Consider the following 18,478-nt stretch of genomic DNA (forward strand, 5'->3'; position numbering starts at 1 on the left):
CAGAGGAGGACACCGGGCGGAGCGTGTTGGGGGTAATGAGGGAGCTGTTTCCAGAGGAGGACACCGGGCGGAGCGTGTTGGGGGTAATGAGAGACCTGGATCCAGAGCAGGACGCCAGGCGGAGTGTGTTGGGGGGTAATGAGGGACCTGTTTCTAGAGGAGGACGCCGGGCGGAGCGTGTTGGGGGGTAATGAGGGACCTGTTTCTAGAGGAGGACGCCGGGCGGAGCGTGTTGGGGGGTAATGAGGGACCTGTTTCCAGAGGAGGACACCGGGCGGAGCGTGTTGGGGGTAATGAGGGACCTGTTTCCAGAGGGGGACACCGGGCGGAGCGTGTTGGGGGTAATGAGGGACCTGTTTCCAGAGGAGGACACCGGGCGGAGCGAGTTGGGAGGTAATGAGGGACCTGTTTCCAGAGGAGGACGCCGGGCGGAGCGTGTTGGGGGGTAATGAGGGACCTGTTTCCAGAGGAGGATGCCGGGCGGAGCATGTTGGGGGGTAATGAGGGACCTGTTTCCAGAGGAGGACACCGGGCGGAGCGTGTTGGGGGTAATGAGGGACCTGTTTCCAGAGGACGACACCGGGCGGAGGGTATTGGGGGGTAATGAGGGACCTGTTTCCAGAGGAGGACACCGGGCGGAGCGTGTTGGGGGTAATGAGGGACCTGTTTCCAGAGGAGGACACCGGGCGGAGCGTGTTGGGGGGTAATGAGGGACCTGTTTCTAGAGAAGGACGCCGGGCGGAGCGTGTTGGGGGGTAATGAGGGACCTGTTTCCAGAGGAGGACACCGGGCGGAGCGTGTTGGGGGGTAATGAGGGACCTGTTTCCAGAGGAGGACACCGGGCGGAGCATGTTGGGGGTAATGAGGGACCTGTTTCCAGAGGAGGACACCGGGCGGAGCGTGTTGGGGGTAATGAGGGACCTGTTTCCAGAGGAGGACACCGGGCGGAGCGTGTTGGGGGGTAATGAGGGACCTGTTTCTAGAGGAGGACACTGGGCGGAGCGTGTTGGGGGTAATGAGGGACCTGTTTCCAGAGGAGGACACCGGGCGGAGCGTGTTGGGGGGTAATGAGGAACCTGTTTCTAGAGGAGGACACTGGGCGGAGCGTGTTGGGGGTAATGAGGGACCTGTTTCCAGAGGAGGACACTGGGCGGAGCGTGTTGGGGGTAATGAGGGACCTGTTTCCAGAGGAGGACACTGGGCAGAGCGTGTTGGGGGGTAATGAGGGACCTGTTTCTAGAGGAGGACACTGGGCAGAGCGTGTTGGGGGGTAATGAGAGACCTGGATCCAGAGCAGGACGCCAGGCGGAGCGTGTTGGGGGGTAATGAGGGACCTGTTTCTAGAGGAGGACGCCGGGCGGAGGGTATTGGGGGGTAATGAGGGACCTGTTTCCAGAGGAGGACGCCGGGCAGAGCGTGTTGGGGGGTAATGAGGGACCTGTTTCCAGAGGAGGATGCTGGGCGGAGCATGTTGGGGGGTAATGAGGGACCTGTTTCCAGAGGAGGACGCCGGGCAGAGGGTATTTGGGGGTAATGAGGGACCTGTTTCCAGAGGAGGATGCCGGGCGGAGCGCATTGGGGGGTAATGTGATTAAATCTCTGCTGTACTTTTGTTTTTCAAAATAAAAAATAAACCACATACAGGGGTAAAATTAATACATTTGAATGATTTCATCCAAAATTTCACTTGATCCTGAAAACCTGATGTGTTCAGACCATGGTCAACATCTTCAAAGCGAGAATGAAACTGGAGAACGTTCTAGACATAGTAGATGATTGACTTGTTAGCAGAGTGTTAGAAGACATTTACAGTGTAGAATCTGAGCCCTGCAGAGTGCAAAAGGAGGAGACGGTGTTTGATATGTGGAAGCTGTTTGATATTGCCAAGGTGTTTCTTTGGTAAAGGGAACCCAGCGGAAAGAGCACATGAGAACATGGGGCCAGGATGAAAGCCAGAGCAGGAAGTAGGAACAACTACAGCTCCATCGAGCCATCTTAAGGCATGGGTGGCTGTGCTAGGAAGGCAGGAAAGGGGCATCATCACTGGAAGGTTGACTCTAATCTGAGGAAGTACTACTGCATTGCTAACACCGTGATCTGCTAGAGTACTATTGCACTGCAAACACTGACTGATCTGCGGGAGATAGCCGGTACACAGATACGTCCCATGGCCCAGCAGGAGATAGCTGGTATGCAGGCACATCCCATTGCCCAGTGGCGGATCCCCGGTATGCAGGCACGTCCAGTGGCCCAGTGGCAGATCCCCGGTATGCAGGCACGTCCAGTGGCCCAGTGGTGGATCCCGGGTATGCAGGCACGTCCAGTGGCCCAGTGGCGGATCCCCGGTATGCAAGCACGTCCAGTGGCCCAGTGGCAGATCCCCGGTATGCAGGCACGTCCAGTGGCCCAGTGGCGGATCCCCGGTATGCAGGCACGTCCAGTGGCCCAGTGGCAGATCCCCGGTATGCAGGCACGTCCAGTGGCCCAGTGGCGGATCCCCGGTATGCAGGCACGTCCAGTGGCCCAGTGGCGGATTCCCGGTATGCAGGCATGTCCAGTGGCCCAGTGGCAGATCCCCAGTATGCAGAATCGCCACGGCTGCTCTGGAAAAGTTCTGACCCTGCTCCTTTGACACTGATTCGCATGCAAAGCCTCAGCTAACCTGCACCCCTCCACGCTCCCTGGATGTCCGTGGTGACTGAGTCTGCTGCTTTGAATACTTGTCTTATTAGGTTCTTGCTCTGTTTGGAAAAGGTTTTGTACCTCCTGCCCCAGTACTGCTTACACTCATTCCTGGATATTCAGTGGAAGCTCAGCTTAGCCGACTTAGGCCTAATCGAATCCTTGACTCCTGAATGTGTGTGATGTGCTGTTTGCCTCGCTTTGAATAAAAGCATCTGTAAATAAATTAAGTAAATATAATGTAAGTAAAGTGTCTGGCTTTACTATCACAACTAAGCCATTAAATGTTTATAGCATTCTCATTTAATGTTATTATTGATACTATCCATCCATCCATCCATCTATCCATCCATCCATCCAACCATCCATCCATTCATCTGTTCATCTTCTGGAACCACTTGTCCAATTCAAGGTCACAGGGGCTCTATAGTCTATCCCCGAGGTTACGGGTGCAAGGCAGAGAACAACCCAGGATGGGGCACCAACCCACTGCAGGGCACCTTCACACGCCAGTCTATAATTGATAATACCATTATTAATACTTTTCTGAATATTGATCATTCTTACATAAGATATTCTTTTAAAGGGGAATGCATTTCTGCTTGTAAGCTTCTCCGGTCTCATGCTATAATCTCCTTCAACACGGCTTAAAGATCTTCAGCACAAGGTCAAACACATCTGTGATATTCACACTCCCGACGGCGGAGTAGCAAGTGTGATTTTCCCGATGGAGCTTACCTCAGATGGCTACACCTCCCATTGATGCGTTCAGTGAGCACGCAGTCGCGGAGAGACATTAAACGGGGGTCTGAGCCGACCCCCGTGCCTTAGACGTGTGCCCACTGGCTGTCTTAGCAGCACTGTTCCATGTCATTTTGTCACCCCCGTTCAGCGGTGACGTTATATTATCATACAAATGAGGCTGGATCCTAAAACACGGTGGTCATACTTCTCAGTGATCCAGGATAAGCAGCGATCTGGCTCCATGCTGACACTGCCAGCCGCGGACGTGGCGTTGATGGTGACGCGCCTGGGGGGCTGTTTCATGTCTTTAATAGGAAGCTAATGGCACCTTGTCTCGCCCTGAGACTGGCTCTTGATAAACAGTCCCTACCACAGAGAGACCCCCGATTCACTCAGTGTCTGCGCTGTGCATTATTAATGGGCAATCAATCACCCCATTGTTAGACCATTAATAAGCATAAGCCCCCCCACCTGCCATGTACCCGGACTTCCACGCCCGGGCATTACCCCCTACCTGCCCTCTGTCCCTGTTACACTATTCAAGCTCTACATTATCCACGTTGATGCATCACATTCCAAGGTGCTCACACAAGTTTTACTTGCACAAAAATATTCTGAGGGTAGAATGAAGAATGATTGGTTCAGAGAGATAACCAATTGCAGAGGAGCAACTAGAAGAGGCAGGACCAGGACATCTGATTGGTTGGACTCACCTCCTCTATAATCTAACTGGTTATCTCTCTGGGACTCCCACGAGCTTCCAGGGAGAGGGCCTCCTTTAAAGGGCCAACAGCCTTCCCCATCCGGGATTGAAACTGAAGGCCGAAACCACAACCAGCATTATATCCTACCTGTCTCCCGATGCTCCTCTGCGGAATGTGAAAATTATTTATCATGTGACAACAACCCCCACCCCCACCACTGTCATGCATGCTTCAGGGGCAGGGGTCCTAAAAATTGATGTTTTGCGGGAGGATCATTTTCCAGAGTGCTGTCTCATGTAGATAATTCAGGGTACGGCATGCACACAAATAATTCATATATTTGTTGGGACCGGGGAGGACAGGCGGCAAAACTCAGCTTGCAAGTCATTAGCACTGCAGACAGCAGCAGTGGCCTCCTGTGGCCAAACAGCAGTGCGGTCTCATCACACGTCCATGAAATAGGATTCCGTAATAAAAGCTTTTTTAAACTGGCCTTGCAGCTACACCTTATTAATTTTAATTATTGGCAATATGCTTGTTAACCCTCAGCCCCTGAGTTATAGAGCAGCCTGTCTGTGCCGTTCTGACCTGACTTTGCTGGGAGGTATTTCCAGACTCGATTGTAAAACACTGGGAGTAAACAGAAGGCCGTTTCTTACGAAGATGCGAGAAAATCGCTGCAGAAAGGAACAGCACCATTAAACACACAAAACGCATTTGAGAAACATTCAGGCAGATCATCTCTAATTTCCCTTGAAATTTAAATCCCGCCCCCGTCACAAATCACACCCCTGATTCCACTGCAGCTTCTCCCACTTTGAGCTAAGGGGGTGTCAGTGGTTGTTCATTTTACAGTTCATGTCAGAGATTAACTCCTGTTAACTCCTGTGGTTTCTCCCCGACTGCGAGTGCACGGAGGGGCAGGAGATCTGAGTCAGTGTGTGAGGCTGTCTAAGTCAGACTGAGGCCCTGTTTCGGCAGAGCGCAGTTCTACGTGAGGGAAGCACTGCATTTAGCAGGCAGTGTTTTCAAACAGCCTGCTGATCCTTGGTGGCAGCACTTTAATAATTCACCAGTGCTTCAGAGTCTTCTGTACAGGAGTGAGATCTGTCATGTGAATGCTGATGTGAGAGAGACAGGGATGGGTGAATATCGCAGTCGGGTCAGCTGACCATGTTCCTGACCCATTCTTTATCTGCCCCCCCCTCCCCCGAATCCGTCAAGCCCGTTTTGAACCCCGTCCTATTTACTGTCCTGCCTGGAATGAGCCGTATGTGCCTGGTTTGCTGACTCAGCAACGCAGCACTTTGCAGGATGCAATACATTTTGTGTTAAGCGGCGACAACACAGACAGCCTGCTTTGGTGCCAGATGCCAGCTGAGTCGGGTTCGAAGGTCAAGCGGGCCGTGCAGGCGGCACATCAGCAGGGAGATAAGCGGGGGGGTGCAGCCTTCACAGTCCTCCCCACTCTCACACTTGCATCAGTGCCTTTATCTCGCTGATAGGAAGCAGCTTACAATGTCAGACCTTTGGCTCCTCACACTCCGAAGCTCAAGAGAGACGACCTCTGTGGCCCCTTTCCACAGGATTCTTTGCCAACCGTGGCAAAAACGACAGAAGCATAATGTTCCCTGGCATCTGCCCCTTGGGTGGAGAACAGGGTGACCTTTTGGGGCTTTGGAGCATCGCGGCAGCATCATTCTGTCTTAGTGTCTGTCGAAATCGGGCCTCTGAGGACCGGGAGGGGGGGCGGAATGGGTGGTCTGGAGATCGTCTCCCCAACGGCCTCAGCAGCCCTGTCCCGAAGCAGGAAGCCCAACCTCTGAAACGTAGTGACACTTGGCTCATGCATTTTTAACGACTAATGATTCTAAGGTGCATCAGAAACACCACTAACACACTTCAGCACTCCTCAGCAACTCTGCAGGATGCAGGTCGTGATGAGTCTTCCCTCCGAAGTGCCAGAGGCCCGCTGTGCAAAGGCATGGGCCGGCGAGCAGGCCTCATGGTCAGGTGACCCGGGCAGGCGGATCCCCAGGGTCAAAGAGACGGCACTGGTGAGGCCTGGGTCCCTCGCAACAGCGGATTCCACAGCCATGGCACGGGGGACCCCTGTCGGGGGCGTGCAATTCAAAGTGGCCCTTGGAAAGATTTATCTGTACGCTGCTGACAACTTTAACACCTCTTTAAACTCAGATGCCCCCTGTGGGTCGCTGTGCTGCTCAGGTCTGATTGATAGTACCAGACTCTTTCTCAGCCGGAGTTTAAAGAACAAGGCAAGCCGTCCTGGTTTCCTGAAGGCCCCCCTGCTCTCATACCCACCTCCACTCCTCTCCCCCCTTCTGACTGCACCGTAATTAATATTTCATCCTGTGCCATGGCGGTGCTGGCTGCCCCCTGCCCCGCCCGTCCGCCCTCAGCCATAAACGGCCTTATCGGCTGACCTCTGCACCTTGGCACTCACTAATGGAGGAGAGAGTGCATATAAAAGGATCAGCAAGGACTGCAGCTGTCCTCCACCACTCTTCACCGTCTCCACGCCGACCCACAGGACTCCGCATCCCCCACCATCACACAAACATGCCTGCAGATTACAACGGAAAATGGGAGATGGTTCGCAACGATAACTTTGAGGACTACATGAAGGCTCTGGGTGAGAGACGTCTCCGGTTACATGATCTACAGGAAAAGGAGAGAAAGTGGGGAGCAGAGCATTCTATCACTGCTTCACTTAGTTCTGTCGTCACTGCATGACTTTCAGCACACAGATCCATCCCGATAATTACAGATTTAGCCTCCTCTGCAGTTTTATCCCTCTGTGAAACATTAGGTCTGGCTCACATGTCACGTTAATGCAAAGCCAGCCCCATTGGCGGTTCGCCATCGTCGTCGATTACAGTCTGAGGTCTTCCGTTATTCAGCTATTTATCTGCAATTCATATTGTCTCTTCCCTGCAGCTGCACCTTAAACTTTCATTTTGGTACCTTGATTCCCTGGGGGAGACTGTAAATTGCACCAATATGGAGGTGGAACAAAACATCATTTGAAAGGCTAAATAAGGAGGTGATGAAAATGTAAAATGTGGAATTGAATTTTTATTTCTGGGAAATGTGGCATGAATATCACCGCACTTTTGAGCTGATTGTTATTGTGTCATGAAAATATTCATCCTCCCAAACGACCCGGATGCCAAAGCAGTCCTGGAAGATCACGAGAAATAATCAGAGCATGACCAGGCTGCGATCTGCAGCATCTGTGGTGATAAACTGAGGTGCTTTTTCTTGCATTCCTCCTGCAGACATCGACTTTGCCACCCGAAAGATTGCCCAACACCTGACTCAAACCAAGGTGTTTGTTCAGGATGGCGATAAGTTTGAGACCAAGACTTTGAGCACCTTCCGCAACTACGAGCTGAACTTCACAGTGGGGGTAGAGTTTGAGGAGCACACCAAGGGCTTGGACAACAGGGTGGTCAAGGTGGGACATCCCGCCCCCCCCCCCCCCCCCCTCCCCAAAGCCTCCAACTGGAATCATTCCCCAGTTGCTCACTCTGCTGGATGTTCTTAAGCTTTATTTACCCTGATCTCTAGAGATCTCTGTTTTCTCCATCCAGCCTTTGTGCAGTAATGCTTTAAGCAATGAGTTACTGAGCCACAGGCTCTGCTCACTGCTGGGGCCATTGACGCCTTTTAGACCTCCATCCATCGGGGGGAGTAGCTTGACTCTCTTCAAGCGATGCCGGTGGTGACTGTGCTGCTGTGTTTGTTTCAGACCCTGGTCACCTGGGATGGAGACACGCTGGTGTGTACTCAGAAGGGTGAGAAGGCCAGCCGGGGATGGAAACACTGGATAGAGGGGGACCTGCTGCACTTAGTGAGTGTTCTACCCGGGACATAGACCTTATTTAGAAATTAAAGGCAATGCGCTAGGGAATGGGTTCTCTCCCTCTACTGGAGAGAGTTGGAACTGCAGACAGTTTTCTGTAACTTCTCTTCCGTATTACCAGTTGCACTGAATGAATTGGCTTCTTTTACATTTCAGGAGCTAACATGTGGAGACAAAGTTTGTCATCAGGTGTTCAAGAAAAAATAAAGCGTGTAATTAGCATGCTTATTTTATTGTTATGTTTATACATTCATCTATTCATTCACCTTCCAACCGCTGGGGAGCATCACAAGAGGCAGCCCGGAGTCGATCCCAGGCAGCACTGGACACGAGGCTGGGGTACACCTTGGACGGAATGTTTATATGTATGTAAAGTGATTAAATGGCATTTTATATTAAAAAAATGACACGTTGTGTGGTGTGAGTGTGATATTCATTGTATGTGAGGGTGTGGGTAAGACTCCATGATGCTCCAGGCAAAACGAACCACGCAGTCCGGGGATGAGGAAGTAGAATAGGGAGGCGAGTGGAAATAGGTCCAAAATCAGTGAAGAGGAATAAAAAGACATATCGGGGAAGTAAAATGGGCACTGGATTAAGGACAGGCTGGAACATCGAAGTGTGGGAGTGAGGGACAAAAACAGTGGGGGGTAATAATGTCTGGTAATGAGATACAAGTAAACGTGTCACATGACATTACCGCCCCCTCCCACACACACACACACACACACGTCAATGTTATTAATAGACTTTTGCAAATCTGATAATGGGAGAGATTATAATGAACGTCACTAGCTGAGCATGAAACTGGGGGATGTCGGTAGAAAGCGATTGCTAATGCAGAAGTTTGCTGAAAGAAAAGGGAGGGGGGGGGGGCTAGAAGCGTGCCGCGTCACACAGGAAAAGAACGCCGAACGAGGCTGTCAAGCTAAGAGGGGGGAGATCCTGTCCCCTGCAGTGCACTTCATCATCTGATGCCGTTAGTGTGACTGTGAGTTTGAGGGTGTACTGTATTCACATTTACTCATATCTATTAAATATATATCCATCCATCTTAGTCTCTTATACTGACCAGGGTCGTGGAGGGGCCTGGAACGTAAGGGCCGGCATATAACACAGGCCTGCCAACTCATACATCTGGCGTGACACTCACGCTTTCAGACTCTCATTCTCACACAATACGTCTTACGATAAATCTGCATTATTCATTATAAAGCTAAAATTAACCACATTAAAAGCGAACTACAAGGTAATCAGACTGTTGCATACATGTAAATGTTTGTGCATGCGTGTGCAGACTTGTCACAAATTAAAAATCTCACGCCAGCCAGCTGACCGAAGCTGACAACCCATATAACAATAAAGTTAAAAATCTTTATGACTTAATAATTAAACGAATGGGTTATTGATATGGAAACGCACTATAATAATTCACCGGTGATGCAAATGAGAGAATGATTACCACAGAGATCTTGTTTAATTACATTTTGAAGAGGAAGAATCACACCAAAGATTTGTAAAGGAAAGTGCAATTACATACTTTGGAGTCCTTGAAGAAACTGATGATCTGTTAGTATGAATTGCTTTAGCCAACTCTAGCACTGTAAAAAAATACTTCTGAGAGTCACTTCAGATTAGGATGACGGATCAACAATTCCATACATGCACTGTGGTGAAAGCAAAATGTTTTAATCTACTTTCTATCAACCCTTTATGCCCATGTAATACGTATTAAAATTTAGTTTTCGTAGTTATTTCAGTCAGTTGTAATATTCTACGCGGAAGAGTACGGTACAAACTTGTTCATCACTTTTTGACGGCAACACGTTCAGCGTGACATATCTTCGGGTTATTACGGTAACCAGAAATCTCGCCAGAACTCGTTCCCCAACCGTAAATCTCGCGATAAACAGGAAACTCCACGTCTACTGTAGCGACGCAGGCATACCAGCGGACTGAGAGACTGAGGGAGCCGGATAAAGTGAAATCGACGGCCGGTGCCTGAAACCATGGTAAGTCGGTGTAAATGTGCGTTTTATGCGCCGTGGGCTTGTCGACCTGTTTGGGTCGCTTTAGTTGTAAAGCTTGTGGTGTTCGGTCAGGGCGACCGTGACACAGAGCCGGGCAGCTTGTTGTGATTCCGCCCAGGCCCGGCGATCCTTCCGCGAATCGCCAACGTTTTGACTTATGATCTCTACGTACATTATATCTGTATGTAATAAGTTATCTGTATGTCTGCTGCACTTTATTCTGTTTTCAGAACTATGGGCGTTAACTATTAGTAAACGTAATGATATTTTCAGCCTCAGTTTGGTGTATTTGCCTTACAGCTGCGTGGCATGGCTAATCAGAAAAATTAAAGTACAATTACTACGTTTCAGATCTAACCTTGCCTGATTGTCCTCCGTATGTAACATCTATTGCTACCGAACAAGACCCGTTACTTACTTTTTGACATGTTTAAATATTTTACCGGTATTATGTAGTTGTTCAACTGTATAATGTGTAAAATCCAAATATACAGTATTGTGGCAAAGTCTGTCAAAGAAAATTCTTTTGATGATCTTTATATTGGTGTAAAATTATGCTATTTTGCCTGTCAGTGTGTTAGCTGAGCCATTACAAAACCTCTGCTAAAATCGCCCCATTTTTTGCAGCCTCCACGTAGTACACCGGGGCTGGGGAACCTGTCCCATGGAGGGCCGGTGTGGGTGCGGGTTTTTGGGATGACCTCTCAATCAGCCAGTAATAAAACCGTGGTTCTCATCTCCCATCCTGTGGACCCACAGTTACTGGCTGATTGAAAGGTCATAGCTAAACCCCACACCCACGTCGGGACTCCATGGGACAATTTCCCCACCTCTGCAATACACTTTTTTTTTTTTCCTCAACCACTAACACACCACCTATATCTAATCAATATGTTATCAACTTTTTTTAACTAATTGGTTAAGTGAGCTGGTGGTGAAATGTAATACATGCATGGAATGTCTGGGGTCCCCTGAGGAGATGAACTGAAGCGGTGTTCATCTAGCCATCCAACTAGATATCAGTAACTTTTTAGAGAACTGAAGAACTTTTTTTATATTCTTTTTATTGTGTTACTTGTAATTTCCGCATGTTCTAATGTTAAATTTCATCTGGCAAATGTGCATTTAATACCCAAATAAACAGCTTTAACCCTGTTTAACGCAGGCTGGGTGCCTGTTAAGAATGCGTATGGAGAGGGTCACTCATCTCTTGTCACTGCCGCCCTTCAGCCTCTCAGACTAGACATCAAGCGGAAGCTGACCGCCCGCTCGGACCGTGTGAAGAGTGTGGACCTCCACCCCACCGAGCCATGGATGCTGGCCAGCCTGTACAATGGCAGCGTCTGCGTCTGGAACCATGAGACGCAGGTAAGGGCCACTGCTGCTAGTCTCTAGTGACCCCCTGGGAGGGGCATCGGACCTGGAGCTGCCGTTATTTAATCACTTCTCTCTCCAATTCCTAGACCCTTGTGAAGACCTTCGAGGTGTGCGACTTGCCGGTCAGGGCCGCCAAGTTCGTCGCGAGAAAAAACTGGGTCATCACGGGGGCGGTGAGTGCCGTTGCGGTGCTGTCTGGGGACCTGGTGCGGCTGTGGTCACTGCTCATTCCCCGTCTCACACTCTCACCCACTGCAGGACGACATGCAGATCCGTGTGTTCAACTACAACACCCTGGAGCGCGTGCACATGTTCGAGGCACATTCGGACTACATCCGCTGCATCGCCGTTCACCCCACGCAGCCCTTTATCCTGACCAGCAGCGGTGCGGACAGCCAGCGCTCTCCTGCTCACAAACATGCATATTCCGGTTATCGCTAATCTAATCGGCTTGTGCATCTTATATAAGAAAGGTATTCTGCCAGTGACAGGGTGTCTCTGTGTCTGGATACAGACGACATGCTCATCAAGCTGTGGGACTGGGATAAGAAGTGGTGCTGTAGTCAGGTGTTCGAGGGCCACACTCACTACGTGATGCAGATCGTCATCAACCCCAAGGACAACAACCAGTTTGCCAGCGCCTCTCTCGACAGGACCATCAAGGTAAGATGCCTGGGGGGAGGTGGAGGGACGCACCACACATGGCAGACTCCCTTTTTGGCATGTTTCTAGAGAACACGCACGTGTATCGTTGTAAATATATATGTAGCTCTGCGTTGGATGTGGAGTCAGGCCAGTTGAGGGGCGTCCTGCAGTTCTGACTCTTGAGCACGTTGTAGGTTTGGCAGCTTGGCTCTTCCTCCCCCAACTTTACCCTGGAGGGGCACGAGAAGGGGGTGAACTGCATCGACTACTACAGTGGGGGCGACAAACCCTACCTCATCTCTGGTGCCGACGATCGTCTCGTCAAGATCTGGGACTACCAGGTATCAGTGTGCTGCCACTAGGGGGTGCTGTGCTCATAGTTATTTTAGCGACGCTGTGCTTTGCCCCGCGCCCGAGACACTGACGGGCCCTCTCTCCAATCAGAATAAGACGTGTGTCCAGACTCTGGAGGGACACGCCCAGAACGTGTCCTGCGTGAGCTTCCACCCCGAGCTGCCCATCATCATCACGGGCTCTGAGGATGGTGGGTGTCGATCTGGGACCATCGGCCGTGTCCCACCCATCTTTATCTGCTCATGTGACCAGTTTCCCTCCCCCTGTCCCCCCCCCTCACACAGGCACAGTACGCATCTGGCACTCAAGTACCTATAGGCTAGAGAGCACGCTTAACTATGGCATGGAGCGCGTGTGGTGCGTGTCTGGCTTGCGCGGCTCCAACAGCGTGGCCCTGGGCTATGACGAGGGCAGCATCATCATTAAGGTGCGTCCATGCCGCGTCTATCTGCCCATCAATGTCCAAGCAGCCTGCTCCCTCCTCCTGATTCTGTTTATTCCCTGGATCAGCTGGCTTTTGTTACCTGTGAGTCACCCACCTGACCCCCCGCCCGTCTACTGTCCTCACAGCTTGGCCGCGAGGAGCCCGCTATGTCGATGGACGCCAACGGCAAAATCATCTGGGCCAAGCACTCGGAGGTGCAGCAGGCCAACCTGAAGGCCATGGGCGAGGCGGAGATCAAGGACGGTGAGCGGCTACCCCTGGCCGTCAAGGACATGGGCAGCTGCGAGATCTACCCCCAGACGATCCAGCACAACCCCAACGGCAGGTGGGGCTGTCAGGCCGTGCCCCCCCCAAGCCCCCCACACACACACACACACACACACACAGCCTCAGCTACTGACTGTCGCTTTACCCCGTGATATAAGTCAGGGATGGGCAACTTTAGGTTAAAGTCGAGCCATATATATATTATTAACAGTTATGATGGAACTAGTTAAATTTTTTTTGTGTTGACCCAGCACATGCGAGCAATATAAAATTGTACTGCAGCTATTTTTGTATTTATTTCGTGATGTGATATGTTTAGAACTGAATTCTCCAGCATTCTGTACTTTAGTCTGCAGGACATAAATCAGCATAAAGTAACTTAAATATACACAGACCTTTACATTAACACGAAAGAAGAAATCAACACATTGTTTGAAAATAGTGCCAAAATACCGCACTATTACATAAAATGCACACAATGGAGAAACAGCAAGTGCAGCATGAACTATACAAAGTACACAAGTCACCTAAATTTGGCTTTAAAACGCGTAATACAACAGAATACGGACAGAAGATCTGAAGACAGGCATGGAAATTCATCAGTAATTATCAGATGGCGGTCAGCTTTGTAAAGAGTGCATTATTCATCCTGACATCCGGACATCCTGACGTCCTGACATCTTCCTATCCGGACATTCCACTCATCCATATAGTTATATTTCCTCTGGTAACCATCTCTAGCTCCCCCTAGTGGTAAGGCAGCATGATGTGCCAGTATTTATTTCATAATCCTTCTGTTCATTTATGAAACATGCATTTAATATTTGCGCACAGTAAGCGGGCGGGAAAGGCCGTCAGTTGCCCATCCTTGATCTAAATCTGTCTTTTTTTTCTGTTGTTCATTCTGCTGGAGTAAGGGGGTTTCATCCAGGGACCCCCCCAAGTGAAAATAGACCAGTGCTAAGTTCCCACCTCCTTCCCATGTGTGCTCATGAAAATAATATGGCTTTAATTTTTCTTTCTCTGACGGCTTCCTCTTGAACATGTTCCCCTTTCCCCCGAGGTAGGGGGGTCTCCTACAGTCTGTGCAGCCCAGGTTGAAAACTCCTCCTCTGGGTTATATTTTGCTTAGAACCTTAACCAGAGAAGATGTTCTAATCTCCTGGCTGTCTGGTGTGGGATGCCTCTGTATTTTGCTGCAGGTTCGTGGTGGTGTGTGGAGATGGAGAGTACATCATCTACACGGCCATGGCACTGAGGAACAAGAGCTTCGGCTCGGCCCAGGAGTTTGTGTGGGCCCACGACTCCTCTGAGTAAGATGACCCGTCTCCGCCGACTGCGCTCGTGGTGTTTCTGGGCCTGGTTCTGGCACTGAACGTGACTGAACGTGTCGGACGTGTTGCAGGTATGCGATCCGGGAGAGCAACAGCGTGGTGAAGATTTTTAAGAACTTCAAGGAGAAGAAGTCCTTCAAACCAGATTTTGGGGCAGAAGGTAGGTTTTGTAAGCGAGTTCGATTCGAGCGGCCGTGTGCATCTCTGCGATGCCGGATCTTCCTCTGAGGAGTTATTTCCTGAAGGTATTTACGGAGGGTTCCTGCTGGGAGTGCGGTCCGTGAACGGCCTGGCGTTTTACGACTGGGAGAACACGGAGCTGATTCGCAGAATCGAGATCCAGCCCAAACACGTGAGTCCACCCTCCGTGTCACACAGCCCCCTTGAGGTGAAATTCTGCCCAACGGATCACTGGAACGTGACTCATTTCTGGGCTCCTAGATCTTCTGGTCAGACTCAGGGGAGCTGGTGTGCATCGCCACCGAGGAATCCTTCTTCATCCTGAAGTATCTATCTGAGAAGGTGTCAGCAGCCCAGGAGTCCAACGAGGGAGTCACAGAGGACGGCATCGAGGACGCTTTTGAGGTACGTCCGGTCATACACCAAGGAGACTGTCCAGAAGGCTCCATCTGCTGCTACAGACCGTCACCCTGAAGTCTGTAGGCATCTCACCGCTTCTCACGGGGGTACCCGGCCTCTGTCTGCGCTCTAGGTCCAAGGGGAGATCCAGGAGATCGTGAAGACCGGCCTGTGGGTGGGTGACTGCTTCATATACACCAGCTCCGTCAACAGACTCAACTATTTTGTGGGCGGGGAGATCGTCACCATCGCTCACCTGGACAGGTAGGCCGGATCCGAAGCGACCTGCATAGCCAGCCCCTCGGTGCCGGCGCTCTGGGCTGACGCTCGTGGGCCTCTGCTTTGCGTTAGAACCATGTACCTGCTGGGCTACATCCCCAAGGACGACCGGCTCTACCTGGGCGACAAGGAGCTGAACATCGTGAGCTACTCGCTGCTGGTGTCTGTGCTGGAGTACCAGACGGCCGTCATGCGCCGGGACTTCGGCATGGCCGACAAAGTGCTGCCTACTATCCCCAAGGAGCAGAGGACACGCGTGGCGCACTTCCTGGAGAAGCAGGTGGGGCGAACCGCGGTCACCCCTGATGACATCACGTCACGTGACTAGGCTGGAGGCCGCGTCATGTGACCAGCTTGTGTTCTGTCGCCAACGCAGGGCTTCAAACAGCAGGCCCTGGCCGTGTCCACGGACCCCGAGCACCGGTTTGAGCTGGCGCTGCAGCTGGGGGAGCTGAAGATCGCTTATCAGCTGGCCATGGAGGCAGAGGTGGGTCCCGCATGCTGTGTGCCAAAGCGCCATTTGCAGTGCGACGATGTGTTTATACTGATGCATGAATCCCCACCCCCCCCCCCCCCCCCCCCCCCAGTCGGAGCAGAAGTGGAAGCAGCTTGCTGAGCTGGCCATCGGCCGCTGCCAGTTCAGCCTGGCCCAGGAGTGCCTGCACTACGCGCAGGACTACGGCGGGCTGCTGCTGCTGGCCACCGCCTCTGGCAACGCCGCCATGGTGAGCCGACTGGCCGAGCATGCCGAGCGCGACGGCAAGAACAACGTGGCCTTCATGACCTACTTCCTGCAGGGAAAGTACGTACCCCGAGCTGGCCGGTGTGGAGAATAGCGGGGGTCTTTGTGGGGAGGTCTTTGTTGCGAATGGGGGATGCATGACATGTACCAATAGGAATGGCTGTAAGGCGGGAGCTGTGCGGCCCCGAGCTTCCCCATTGGCTACAAGGGGAGAGACGCACAGATGCGTGCAGACTGTATGGTCACTGACAGCAGCCCTTGGTAGATTCTGCCCACTCTGTAGCAGAACAAAATCTCTGCCTTGCATTTGAACTCAGTAGTATGGCACTGAAAGCTGTTTGTTCTGCCTGATGTTTTTAAAGATGGGCTGTTGATGTTACTTAAAAAAGACGCAGGTATTCTAATATAAGGCGTCATCTGCCTTGCCCGTTTTTAAGGGATGCAAATGTTAACGTGGTCTTTAGACATGTATGTCTCTCTCATTCTCTCTCTTTCTGCCTCTGTCCTCCTCATGTAGGTCATTTTCCCCCTGTCCTTTCTCTCTGTCCCTCTGTCTGTGTGTATGTGTATGTACCTTCTTCGCAGCCAGTACTGACCCCTGAGCGTCTCTCCCTGTTCTCAGGCTCGATCAGTGCTTGGAGCTCCTGATTCGCACCAACCGCTTGCCGGAGGCTGCCTTCCTGGCCCGAACGTACCTGCCCAGCCAGGTGTCCAGGTATCACTCCTGTCGTCCGTGCCAAGGCCCATCGGGCTGTGTCTAAGAAGAGCGTTCCCTCCTCCCCCAGTGACCCTCCTCTCCGCTCCCGCAGGGTGGTGAAGCTTTGGAGGGAGAGCCTCTCCAAGGTGAACCAGAAGGCAGGCGAGGCGCTGGCTGACCCCACCGAGTACGAGAACCTGTTTCCTGGCCTGCGGGAGGCCTTCGTAGCTGAGCAGTACCTGAAGGAGACCTCCAGGAAAATGAGGCCGGCCAAAGACTACCCGCTGGTGACGGTGAGCTGCGCAGCCGTGCGTCTCACTACTGCCCCCTGGGGGCTCCTTCCTCATACAGCTCTGCTTCGGGGATTATTTTAAATTGGTAATTAAGGCATTGTGTGTGTTCCTGGGAGATAATGATGAATGTAAAAAGTAACCGAGCGTGAGTGAACATAAAGGGCAGGTGGGGGGGGAGGCGGGATGGTTCGTTAGGCTTGGCTGCCAGCTCCCTGGATAAACCCACCCCCCTGCTTTAACTGTTCTTCTGTTTGCTCTCTCTCCCTCTGTCTCACTCAGCCCAATGAGGAAAGGAACGTCCTTGAAGAAGCCAGAGGCTTTGTGCCAACAGCCGCTCCTGCCCCAGCTGAGGTAGGGGGGGAGAGGGTCTCTCATTGTGCTCCTGTCCTCTTCAACCCCCATGGACTATTGTACCCTTTAAATCACAAGCATCATATCCACATCTTGTTAATCCGCTTCGTACCGACGTGTGTACAGGAAGCGACAGAGCTCAAAATGGGCGCTCCCGTGACCCCAGATGTCGCCGTAGCGACACGAATGGCTCCACCTACCCAGCTGGCAGAACCTCTGGGCAGCGGAGAAATGAAGGGGAAGGAGCCGCAAGCGGGTCGCAAAGCTAAACAGGAAGAGGAGGTAAGCAGCAGTGTCTCGACCTGGGACCCCAAGTGGGGGTGTGGGTTCGGGTCTTCAGTGAGTCATGCTGGCAGGTACCCCTGTGATAATGTGTTGTCCTGTGGGCCTTCAGAGGAGTGTTGTAGTCTTAGTAGCAGTATGAGAAGCTGCTGTGGACATCAGTGTGACATCTGGGGTCCTGACAGCCCGCACCCTGTCCTTCTACTGTGTCTCCAGGACCTCGATGATCTGGATGCAGACCTGGACAACCTCGATCTGGAGGACATCGACACGGCTGATGTTAACCTGGACGATGACTTCTTAGATGATTAAAACTCCTGCAGAAGATCTGCTCCGAGAGACCAAATGATTCTCTTTGATACCTTCTAGTTCCTGCTATGGGAGGGGTTGAGGGACTGGATGGTGGGGTGGGGTGGGGGGAGGGGCCTGCACAGTGCTGGGCACCGTTTTGTACTATACTGGGAAAATCTGGCTTTAACGATCAGCTCTCGCGTGTCATGCTAAATGTTGTGTGCCTGTTAGTGTTTGATAGCTTAATAAACCAGCCCTTGTCCTGAAACGTGGATCTGACGTGCTTCTGTTCAGCCGCACATGTCACACTGTCCCGTTACTGTGATTCCAGTAGTGTTTAATGCGAGCTCAGCAGATGCACTTACTCAGCAGAGCTTCCGGTGCCGAATTGGAGCTCAAACAGGCACATGCAGCAGTCACGGTAAGGTGGAACTGTGACTGTGCTGTTAAAAAGCATGCTAAACGAGGCAGACATTTGACGGCTTTGAATTTTAGG

General features: G+C 51.6%; 2 protein-coding genes across 2 annotated transcripts; both read left to right on the top strand.

The window, feature by feature from the left end:
* Positions 1-6,649: 6,649 nt before the first annotated feature.
* On the top strand, positions 6,650-8,429 carry LOC125711756 (retinol-binding protein 2-like). Its single transcript, XM_048980997.1, has 4 exons — positions 6,650-6,783; positions 7,430-7,608; positions 7,903-8,004; positions 8,173-8,429. The coding sequence occupies exons 1-4, from the start codon at positions 6,711-6,713 to the stop codon at positions 8,221-8,223; spliced, it is 405 nt and encodes a 134-aa protein (XP_048836954.1). The 5' UTR covers positions 6,650-6,710; the 3' UTR covers positions 8,224-8,429.
* A 1,440-nt stretch (positions 8,430-9,869) lies between these two features.
* On the top strand, positions 9,870-18,250 carry copb2 (COPI coat complex subunit beta 2). The gene is made up of 22 exons (XM_048980998.1): positions 9,870-10,028; positions 11,277-11,414; positions 11,510-11,596; positions 11,682-11,808; positions 11,938-12,086; positions 12,263-12,409; positions 12,513-12,612; positions 12,707-12,849; positions 12,993-13,192; positions 14,337-14,447; positions 14,540-14,628; positions 14,714-14,820; positions 14,910-15,053; positions 15,181-15,311; positions 15,399-15,606; positions 15,703-15,813; positions 15,914-16,128; positions 16,691-16,783; positions 16,878-17,058; positions 17,338-17,409; positions 17,536-17,691; positions 17,908-18,250. Exons 1-22 carry the CDS (start codon positions 10,026-10,028, stop codon positions 18,001-18,003), a joined length of 2,808 nt encoding a protein of 935 aa, XP_048836955.1. The 5' UTR covers positions 9,870-10,025; the 3' UTR covers positions 18,004-18,250.
* Positions 18,251-18,478: the final 228 nt, after the last annotated feature.

Source organism: Brienomyrus brachyistius, chromosome 17, assembly GCF_023856365.1.
Source record: "Brienomyrus brachyistius isolate T26 chromosome 17, BBRACH_0.4, whole genome shotgun sequence".
NCBI lineage: Eukaryota > Metazoa > Chordata > Actinopteri > Osteoglossiformes > Mormyridae > Brienomyrus > Brienomyrus brachyistius.